Source organism: Schistocerca serialis, chromosome 10 (genome assembly GCF_023864345.2).
Source record: "Schistocerca serialis cubense isolate TAMUIC-IGC-003099 chromosome 10, iqSchSeri2.2, whole genome shotgun sequence".
Lineage (NCBI taxonomy): Eukaryota > Metazoa > Arthropoda > Insecta > Orthoptera > Acrididae > Schistocerca > Schistocerca serialis.
Window position 1 is genome coordinate 242,978,333 of NC_064647.1, and position 12,066 is coordinate 242,990,398.

The 12,066-nt window shown below is 38.0% G+C and overlaps 1 protein-coding gene across 1 annotated transcript in view; it reads left to right on the forward strand.

The window, feature by feature from the left end:
* The window catches only part of LOC126424845 (Golgi resident protein GCP60), an 88,990-nt gene that overhangs the window by 43,722 nt on the left and 33,202 nt on the right, over window positions 1-12,066 (forward strand). The window contains exon 5 of the mRNA XM_050087654.1: window positions 10,811-10,898. Coding sequence (XP_049943611.1) covers window positions 10,811-10,898 — 88 coding nt within the window. The remainder of the gene's footprint in view (window positions 1-10,810; window positions 10,899-12,066) is intronic.

A 12,066-nucleotide genomic window follows, 5' to 3' on the forward strand; every position in this document is an offset into this window, starting at 1 on the left:
CAGATTTTGATTTTAGACTAGCAGTAGTGTACACAAGATTATATTCAGGTGTAAATATACTGTCAAGTCTTTGACACCAAGTGGTATATATTAGAAAATCAGGAAGCTCTTGGGAAAATTATGTTGGTCAGGCAGGCAGAGCTGTGGCAGTTTGGTAGCTTGAACGTGAGAGAAATTGCTGATTACATGAGACAAGTGTTTTCAAACAGAAACCATCCATTTGATGTACATTGTGACATTTTTCATATAGTAAAGGATTGAAGAAATGTGTCGTTGCTGGTGGAAATGCAAGGAAGAAGTAACCATTATGACACAGAAAGCTACCTCAGTTTAAAATGAACTGTTTCCTGTAATTTATGAGCATGTGAGAGAACTAGGTAATTGCACATAAACCTGTTTTAGATGCTAACAATTTGTTTTTGTTTGAAACCTGTACTTAATATCAGAATCATAATATTAATCGTTATTACAACCTATAACACTTCCGCCCATTCCATATAACCTTGTCTGCAGTTGTATGAATCATTGTCACCCAGCAGTTGCTCAAGAAGCCGAAAACTGGTTTTTAAATGAAGAAATAAATAATAGTTACACGGCATCAAGAAAGTGTTTTTTCTTATTACAAATTTTCATATGAGGGTAATCCCAAAAGTAAGGTCTCCTATTTTTTTACAAGTACATAGACCTGTTTATTTCTACAATGGTTTACATCAGTTTACAGCTTGAACATTTAGCTATTTTTCCACATAATTTCTGTTGATGCATTTTTGTAGATGCTGTGGTAGTTTTTGTATGCCCGTGTCATACCAGCTTACCGTCATGCTCTTTAGAAAGTTATGAGCCTCTTCTTTCACCTCATCATCGGAGCTGAATTGTTGGGACTACAATTAATGCTGACAGGTACTGTGAGACTCTGAAAATACTCAAACGGGCAATTTAGGACCGGAGAAGAGGAATGTTGAGCAAGGCTGTACACTTTCTCCATGACAGCACTCACCCACACATTGCTCGGCAAACCGTTGCTCTCCTGCAACAGTTTCAGTGGAACATAATCACCCACCCACCCTATAGTTCTGACTTGGCACAGTGATTATCACCACCTGTTCCCTAAGTTAACAGAGCGTTTGGCCGGAAAGCAATTCAGCTGCGACGACAAGGTGAAAGAAGAGGTTCATAACTTTCTGAGCAGCATGGCGGCGAGCTGGTATGACATGGGCATACAAAAACTGACACAGCGTCTACAAAAATGCATCGACAGAAATGGTGATTATGTTGAAAAATAGCTAAATATTCAAGCTGTAAACTGATGTAAACCACTGTAGAAATAAACAGGTCTACGTACATATAAAAAAATAGGAGACCTTACTTTTGGGATTACCCTCATAAATAGATCTAATGCGGACAAGGAAGGATGTTGCACAAAGGTGAGACAAGTTAATAGTAGGTTCAGATTCTGTTACAATTAAATCATCAGTAATTTTAGGCTTGTCGAGGAATAGCAACAGTTGATTATAGCTTGAATAAAATAACTTTATGATTGACAGATAGCAGTGATGGGGCCATTGTTGCTGATGTTCTACTAACCACACATAACAAAGCTCAGTTTGTACCTATAAAACTGATGAAACAGTGAGCACATAATGTGCAAGGAAGAAAAGCAATTGGCTGGGATCTGGTTCCTAATATTTGTCTTGGTGACACATCAGTCATAAAGTTTTTTTATTCAAAGTTTATTGAAACTGATCCTACAAGCAGACGAAATGAGAATATATTTTTGATATTAATACTTGCATGTTCTTGAGTTATATTATGTTAAAAAATTGCTTAATTAAATAGATTTACACTTTGTTTTTCATTATTTTAGTTCTGATCCAAGAATGGCTTCTGAATATTCCTGTCACTTGACCAGGTGTGATATCAGTACATTTGGAATTGGTATATGGTAACAGCAGTGATTGATTATCAAAACTGATTTTAGAACAGTCTTGTGCCAGTTTATTTGTAACATTAACGGTAGAAAATTTTTTGAGTGAGAACTAACATAAGGAAAACAAAGAGATTAAAATATGTTTTAATAAGCAGTGTCTTGTACATAATATGATTACAGAATATGCACCAATCATCACTCTTCTTAAGTATTGGATTATGCTTGCTGCAGTATTGGTGGTTTTCAAACTAGGTTCTCATCGTGTTGATATTAAAGAATAATGGTTTTGATGGCTCCTCACAATTCAGAAGCTCTTCAAAATATTTGGATGGCAACTGCAAGCAACTTGCAGTTGGCTATGTTGTTTGTAATCACTCTCTTTGTGGAAGCTTTGAGGTGAAGCTTCATTGGTTTTAACACTTACACCTCTTCTCTAAAGATTTTGGAAAAGTGTCAAGTTCTGTTCTTTTTTAAATCAGTATCGTGTTCCTCTAATATTTACTTGTTGTCTCTGTTTCACTAGCATGATTTTGGAAGTCTTTTCCAATCTTTGTGAAAGTGCTCAAATCTCTTTCTGTTTTATGATAATTCAGTTATATTGTACATTTATTTACTTGTTTAATAAGTCTGGTATTTACGGACCAAGATAAGCTTACAACTGTCATGACAACTCTTAGCCAGAAGTTTTTAAGTTTTTTATAAACTCACTTGTCTAGCACAGCATTCCTTTTGGCAACAGTAGAGCATTTCTCTTCTCGTAAAGTTACATATTTTTTTACGATTGTATTCTAGGGTTTTCTCATGTCTGTTTAAGACGTGAAGGTGTTGAAGATGCATTTCAGCCATTATTTATGTGCGGCCATAAAACAAAACTGTGTTTGCACATTGTTTCTGTAATTTTTTTTCATTCAGCATGTATTTCATATTTCAATTTCTTATGTTGATCCCATTTATAAGATTTTGGACCTGGTAGAATTCGTAAGCTTGTTCTCCCTTTTTGGTCTAATTCTGCTTATAAACATCTCACTGAGGGGATAAGGCTATTTGATAAATACAGACATTTTGCTTTGTGATGAGAGTTGTAGTGATGAATTTTGGTGTTACAGAAAAGCAGTTTTTGTTGTAAATGTATCATGTGGTGTGGAATGCTATTTAAGTTTTTCCGTTTTCGAGCTCTTGCTTTCAAGGCTTTTGATGTAAACAGTTTGCTCTAATCTATTATTATTGTTCTTCTTTTTCTTCTTCATCGTATTATTATTATTATTATTATTATTATTATTATTGTAGTAGTGGTTGTTATGTCTTACTTTCTTAGAATTCAGTGAACTTCTCATTTTAATGAAATGGCTCTGAGCACTATGGGACTTAACATCCATGGTCATCAGTCCCCTAGAACTTAGAACTACTTAAACCTAACTAACCTAAGGACATCACACACATCCATGCCCGAGGCAGGATTCGAACCTGCGACCGTAGTGGTCACGCGGTTCCAGACTGAAGCGCCTTTAACCGCACGGCCACACCGGCCGGCTCTCATTTTAATGTTCAGAAGAGTTAGTATCTTTGTTTTCTAATCAAAAGTGCCATGTCTCAAAATAAATGGTACAACCAGAAATGTTCAAATCTGTGGCTTAATCTGTGGACGTATTCTAAGCTGTCGTATTCTATTCAAACTGATGTGAAAATACGTGACACTCGGTCACCTTGCACAGCAGGTAATGTTTTTGGGATCTAGCACACAGACTCAGTACAGATAGCAGTTGCAGCCTTCCCAGTGCTCTTCTGTTGTAAAGTGGTGTACCTTAGGATGCTTTTAATGAATGTGGGTGTGTGTGGGCTGCCAAATTGCCCGGGTAGCTGTTATCTGTGTCCCCACAACGGCTTATCTTGTATCAGTGACACTACTGGCAAACACCAGCTGTTTGATCAGAAAGCAAGTTTACACACCAGTCGGTAACCATGGCACAGGTAGAGGTATCTGTCTCATACTTTTGAAATATTTTATTGCTGCACATTTATGGTAAATCTTGCCATGTTAATACAGTAATATTTTTTACTGGCAAAATACTTTGTTTCTGTGGGCAGACTGCTGTTTTATTATTTCTGCCCACAGCAGCCTGTTGTGTATACTGTCACACATTTTGACCAATTCAGATATGATTTTCTCTCTCTCTCTCTCTCTCTCTCTCTCTCTCTCTCTCTCTCTCTCACACACACACACACACACACACACACACACACACACACACACGTGTGTGTGCTCTCATTTAACCGGTCACAATCTTTAATATTTTACTGATGAGAATAGTTCCTTACGTCTCTCTATGTTAATTTGTCAGTATTAAAGTTTTTTTCCCAAAATACATGTATGTACAAGTTTGTCATTGGTGTCTACCTTTTTGGTGTAAAATTTAACTGATGCACACAATTTCTGCGAAAAGTGTCAGTCGTAATCTAATAGTTATCATCCAGTTTTTTTCTCAGATGAAGACCCATTATTTAGTATCTCTCTGTCATGAATATAAATACAGATTCAACAATCATTGTCATATGTTTCTCTCCTTTGTTGTGCATTTGGGATGAAGCTTTTGGTTTTGCAGAGTTTGGATTTTGAAACACCCACTCTGATGAATAGTTGTCCCTCTGTTATTTTATCAACAAATGTGTATTGAAAAGTGAAGAAAATGAAATATGAAATTCAGCTTCTACTAACTTCATGTTTGGTGAATTAGCAGATTTGGTTGTATAGATGTGTTCTGTTGTAGCAGTGCGAGTCAATTTGTGTGACAGTGTGCATGAGTTTGTCAGTCTTCTTTTTGTGACTTAGAATGTATAAGAAAAACGGTCTCTCTCTCTCTCTCTCTCTCTCTCTCTCTCTCTCCCTCTCCCTCCTCCTCCTCCAATTGCTTCCAGTGATAATATTTTCCAAAAACTGACACGGGAAATGATGATACTTGACACTTTTATTGTGCATGATATGCAATTCTGAAATGTAATTAAGATTTTTAACTATGTGTACACTAAATGTATTTCAGTAAGAATTGAAGTTTGAGTTAACTTTCCCCCCTAAGATTCCTCATTTGATTTTTTTAATTTTTTTCCTTCCTGAAAGACACTCTACATACTGTGCACTTAACATATTTGTGTAACTGGTAATATTTCCCAAAAATTAGATGAAATAAGGAAATAGACCCTTCTCTAATTTCAGCAAAATAAAAGATACAATCTTCAGAAAGTAACTATTAAGTCATGGCGTGACAGCGCATGTACAGTACGGTTTAGAGAACATACACAAGACTGCCAACTGGAGCTGTTAAATAGTTATGAAATAAGCATTGGTCCACCAGGGGCTGCTTGGAATGACTCCTTACCCTCACCCTTAAAACCCACTTCCTTTCGTCTTTCCCTCTTTCCTGATGAGGCAACAGTTTGTTGCGAAAGCTTGAATTTTGTGTGTATGTTTGTGTTTGTTAGTGTGTCTATCGACCTGCCAGCACTTTCGTTCGGTAAGTCACCTCATCTTACAAAATATTGTGATTGTTATGATCACATTATTCGTGATGCAGAAGGATGTGAATGGACCTGTCACGCACGACTGTCCTTCGGATATAACACCAGTAACTCGAGAATAAAATGAAATATCCTCCCGCTCTCAGTTTCAAATAAAACTTTGATTCTTATATACATTTCATTCACTGCAATGTGTGAGCTAAAATCACCCATAATGCAAAGTTTGCACAATGCTTTTTTACCTCAGCAAAATCTTTAAAATTTTGTGCAATGTTTTATGTAATTGGTTGCAGCACAGTAACAATGTCATAAAAAGAAAAGAAATTTGTCAGTTGAAGGTATCAGACTGCAGGATGTGCAAAAATCAAATTTTTTTCACATAATAGTTCAAAAAATTGGATAATAAGTATTTCATAACAGCCAGGATGCTGTCTCTCAGCACAGCCAACATTTTACTTATCTGATGCAGCAGTAAGTATAACAGATAACAAAAAGAAATTCAAATCTTTATTGAGTGAAGATATCTGATGGCAATAAGGTGTCCAAAAACCACATTTTTTCATTTAATGGTTTTTGAAAAATTGTATGACATATATTTTACATCAGCCAGAATGACATCTCTCAGCACAGGCACTGGCATTTGGTGAGCAGTACAGCCATAACAAAAGCAGCCTCAGAACAAAATGCAAAGGGCTTGTCTGTAGCACTGCAACAGTTGTGAGTTGTTGATTGACATTTTTAGTGCAACATTATTGAAGGTAATTTTACGTGTAATCATATTCATAAATACTGACGGGGAACATCAAGCAGAAACACATTCACATATTCAGCTACTGTACAACATACACATGGAAAATATGTTTATTGTATTAAATGTACACACTGCAAATAGAAAGCATCAACATTTCAGATGAATCACCTGTCTTTGATGAACAAGGAATTAGACAATAAATAAAGAAATTACAGAGTGACCAGTTGTAATTTTTAAAACAGTTTATATTTGATTTGAACTAACTGTTATGGACTCTCAATAAGGAAAAGGTCAAAGCAATAACATCTATAATGGACAAATTGGTATGCTACTCATTGGTACAGATTTTGCACACTATGGGCAGCAAATAAAAGGAGTCATACCCACATTTCAGGTAGGGTTTCAGTTTTTGTGACTGATGCCTGTGTTAAAAAAAAAAAATAATAGCCTGTCGAGGAAGAAATTTTTCACTATCACTGTTCAGGCTTACACTGTCAGGTACAACACAAATTTGATTTTCTTTTACTCACATGTTTTGTGGTATTCCCCTTGTTCCAGAACTTAGATATTGTAGTAGCATAGCCACCTTCCCCTTCTCTGTTATCTTCGTGCCTTTAAGTCCGAATCTTTCTGTCTTCTATCCAAACGAAGGGGCCTACATTTCTGAGACTTCCCAGAATTATAAACTGCCAAATGCAACATACAAATGGGAAGAATATAGCTATCAGCCACAAATTAGCTAAATTAATTATTTAACTGTGAGCAGTTTAAGACCTAAGCCAATCTTCAGCTAGTGATAAACATTTGTTGTCTGTGTGTGCCACTGACATGATTATACCCAAAACTAATTATGGTTAAATAAACAGCTAACTTGACAGATCTGTCATTCTTTGAAGTGATAATCACGAACAGTCATGGGAGTCTCTTGTGAATGTGAGCAAAACAAAACTTGGACATATCATTTTTGAAACATTTTAGTCCTTTACAGAATTATAATTTCCAAACTATCAGATGAAATATACTCTGTATTGTAACACTGAAATCCAAAATATAAAGTATAGGACCACAGTAAATCACATATTACTACACCTTCACCACCACTACCCTGGCATGTGTCAATAATTGCGCACATTTTAGTAGTGCTCTGGGCCCCCACAAGAGGCCGCAAACACGGGTCCTGCACAAGCAGACATATTTCTGCTTGTGTCTGTATGTGTGGATGGATATGTGTGTGTGTGTGCGCGCGAGTGTATACCTGTCCTTTTTTCCCCCTAAGGTAAGTCTTTCCGCTCCTGGGATTGGAATGACTCCTTACCCTCACCCTTAAAACCCACTTCCTTTCGTCTTTCCCTCTCCTTCCCTCTTTCCTGATGAGGCAACAGTTTGTTGCGAAAGCTTGAATTTTGTGTGTGTGTTTGTATTTGTTTGTGTGTCTATCGACCTGCCAGCGCTTTCGTTCGGTAAGTCACCTCATCTTTGTTTTTATATATAATTTTTCCCACGTGGAATGTTTCCCTCTATTATAACAATATTTTGTAAACAATTCAAGTTATCAAAACGAGGTTTTCTGTAAACAATAGCATGCAGTGAGGCCCATATGTTGTGTAATAAAGACTTGAATCTTTTTTATGCATTGAGATATGGAAGTAACTCATCCGTGGCAGTGAGGGGTCAGCAGCTGAAAACACTTTCAAATGTCCATAGCAGCGTGGTAAACTCCATGCGGCATGCCTATACACACCCACACCTGGGGAACGGTATAGCAGGATGTGTGTACATGCCCACAGCAGCAAAAGGGCTGAGGCACTGACATCATATTTCGGAGAATGGAATTTTCTCTATTTGGCAATCCTCATTAAGGTTTTTGTGGTTTCCCTAAATCATTTCAGACGAATGCGGGGGGGGGGGGGGGTCCTTCAGCAAGACCATGTCCGATCACCTGTCCTATCCTTATCAACTCATACTTTCGTATACTGTGCGTCCATATTTTGAGCTGCTTATTTCCATTTCAGTATTATGACAAATCCTTTGTAATTGTGATATTATCCCTGGGTGAATAAATTAAATCAAATGTGTCTATAAAATTTGCTTTTATGCTCCTTCCAGTTTTGGTATCCTTAGTCATTGTTTCATATAATCTGCCTTCTTATGGCAGATTTATTTCATTATTTGCTGTTTCTAGACCTACTTCATTCAGAATTTAATTTGCATGCTCAAATCTTTCTGTAGCTTCATATTTCAAAAGTTGTCTTAAGAAAAACTGTAGAAACTACTTCTGATATGTTAATGTGCTGTTTACAAAGCATATTAATAGTTGTCATAATATTTATCACCTGCTTCCAAAAAAGGACAGTTTTGGATTCTCAGTTACTGTGCCTACACTTCTTGTTTTGGTGCATGCAATAAATTTTTCCATTTTAAAAATTACCTAACAAATTGTATGTTTAGCTGCTTCGAAGAATTTTTCATTTTGGTAATGATGCTGTTTCGATTTTACAGTTCAGTGTACTTGTGGGGTGGCGAGTGGAAAAATTTTATGTTGTTGCCTTTCTCAACACAGGCTCTCTAACTACAATGTTGGCAACCAGAAAGTGATTAGCAAAAATGTGATGCCTGTAATTAAAGTTCACTGTGCCCACTCTGATGGAGAAATAAAGGTATTGATCATTAAAGTTCATTACGCTGAGGATTTAGGATGATGTCTGGGATTAATAGAAAATGCAGTTTACTATAACAATATTCACTATGTTCTGAAAACGATAAAGCGTAAAGTTCCAGACAAAAGTTTACCCAAGCAATGCTACTATCAGCTCTTGTACTATCAGAGCTGTTCAGAGTCTATTGCGCGGATCCTATTATCCCTACATAACGAAACTGTTCCACAATTTTTATCGATGTAAATGTTCAAAGTGAATACTCGCCAAAATTTGATGTTAATACTCATCAAACACCACGCTAGTAACGATAGAAGGTCTGTCCTGCGGCGACACATGAAAATACGACATACGCAAACTGAGAATAAATCACTGAAGTCGTTCCGCAATTAACACTTTACCCCAATGGGAACTCATTGTTACGTGCATACTGAGTTATGTAATACAGCATCCAAAGCTGTTCCTTGCACCTGCACAGACGCGATGCGGCTTCCGAGATGGAGTGTGCTCTGATACGAATCTAGAAGAGAACTGAGACCTGAATCCAGCTCACAGCACTCTTATTTATATAGCCGCGGCGTAGACTGCCGAAAATGCAGCCGACAAAATTTGCCATCCTGACTAGCAGCTGGGGCTAGTAGAGCACCACTTCAAGTTACTATATAATTAATTGCTTCTTTCACTGAAGGCCGATGAAGCTCTCAATTTAATTGTGCAATCAGCACACAGGTAAGTATCTATAATAAAATTCTGATGTGGCTAGGTTAGATACTTTTGGCAATAGAATTGTTTTAGTTGCACTGCACGCAGTAGATGAGCTCTGAACTTGACCTTTGGAGAGATGCTACAGCTGTAGTTTTATAGCTACCTTTTGGAAACTTCTCACATCTTTGTTATTATAGCTTATCTCCATTCTTATGAAATCTAAACATCCTAGCTTTATCTAATCACTTACTTAATCTATCTTGCTTCCGTACTTTTAGGACACAAAAGCAGAAGATCATGAGTTTCAACCAAAATATTTCTTTGTGAGGTCCAGCATGCTGTTTCCATCAAATTACAATGAAAAAGGCATCCAAAAATAAATTTTGATGTTTCTAGCTCCTTTCTGTTGCACCAATGATTGTTACATAAAACGTCCAAATTTCGAAAACTGGTAAAGTTACTAAACTGAAGCTTAACACATTATCATTTTAGCATCACTCCTGACATGCTATTAACTTTACAGATTATGTACTTTAATTTTAAAGTATTGCGCAACATTCGTGACATCATAGCTAGTTTCAGCGGACTAGGCTGGCACACAATGGAAAGCATATGAATTCTATATGGCGTGAGTAGGCTGCTTCCTTACATACTGTTTACAAAACTTCTTCAAAATTTGGATGTGTAGTGCTTAAGATTTCACAGTTCTAGAAATGTGGGAAATTTGTTGCAGATACTTATTTGCACACTTGCTTGTTATTTTGATCCTCAGTTTGATACAGCTCTCCATGCCAATCCATACCATGCAGATCTCTTCGTATCTGTATAACAGACTACATTAGTTTGGATGAGCTTACTGTGTTTATACATTAGTCTCCTTGTACAGTTTTTACTCCCACCACTCCAAAGATCCTCTTCCCCACATACAATCACTTACCTGCGTTACCAAAATGGTGATTTGTTGATGCTTCAGGACATGTCCTATCAACCAATTCCTTCTGTTTGTCTGTGCCATGCATTTCTTGTCTCCCCGATTTCAATTCGGAAGCTGTTCACCTACCTAATCTTCAGTGTTCCTTGGTAGCGTGGCATCTCCTAAGCTTGTGTTCTCTTTGCGTCTAAACTGTTTATCATCCGTGTCTAACTCGTGTACAAGTTTACACTACTGACAAATACATTTGGAGGAAGCTTCCAAACACTTACATGTATATTCAATGTTATCATATTTCTCTTATGCAGGAAGGCTTTCCTTACTTGTTACAGACGCCAAATCCAGGAAGCTCTGAACCAGCAGACATTCCACCAGTTCAAAGCATATGCTGAGCAGCAGTATCCTGGAAACCCGGAACAGGTGAGCTGGTTTGACGTGTAATGTCCGACGGAAGCAAGGACCATTGCACTATACTTACTGTCATAGACTGACACCAATATTTCTTGTCTTCAGTTGCTACTGAGGCGTGAAACTGAACACTCTTTTTATTCTGTTTTGTTACTTGCCTCATTCCAAGAATTGTTCCCTGATAGAAGCTGTTCCTCAATCAAGCAGGTTCCACTAACTTTTTCTGTGACTGCTTTATTTTGTTCTAAGGTCTGAACATGTTGCAAGGTTCATTCTGTATGTGTACATAAAAGTGTGTATTCATGAGTTTCACATTAGTACACAAATGTAAAAAAAGGCCCAAGTGGATCTGAACTCTGAGGATTTATAGAAGATTATATGCTTCGATAAACGTATCTTTGTGGTTTTTTAATGTTTCAAGTGAAAGGGGTCAGGTTTCAGCCAACTGCTTTTCTTTTCTGGGCTTATTCTAACCTCGGTTTTGTATGTATATGGGATAGAGAGGGGACCACCAGCAATACCTCTACTTAGCAGCTTCCACCCATTCCACACCAAGAAGCCCCTTCCATACAGCCTAGTCCCCCTCGGGCGTCGCATCTGTAATGGCGAGCAGTCCCCCTCGAAATACACCGAGGGTCTCACTGAGGCCTTCACAGATTGTAATTATTCTCCCAAGCTTGTACAGAATCAGATTTCCATGGCCTATCCTGCTAGTCCCCCCATACCTTCTGAAGTCCTGCAGAGGAGCATCGCCTTAATGACTAAGTACCACCCAGGACCAGAACAATTGAATCACATTCTCCACCAGAATTTCGACCACCGCTCATCGTGCCCTGAAATGAGGAATGTTCTACCCACTGTCCTTCCTAACCCTCCCACACTGGTATTCTGCTGCCCACCGAACCTACACAATATCCTCGTCCATCCCTGCACGACCCCTCTTCCCAACCTCCAACCCCTTGCCGCACGGCTCATCCCTGTACTAGACCTCGAAGCAAGACCTGTCCCATACGTCCTTCCACGGCCTCGTACGCCAGTCCGGTCAGAAGCATCACATATACCGTCAGAGGCAGGGCTACCAGTGAAACCGGTCATGTGATTTACGAGCCAACTGCAACCTCTGTGCCGTGTTCTATGTGGCCGTGACAACAGACAAGCTGGCCGTTCGCACGAACGGCCA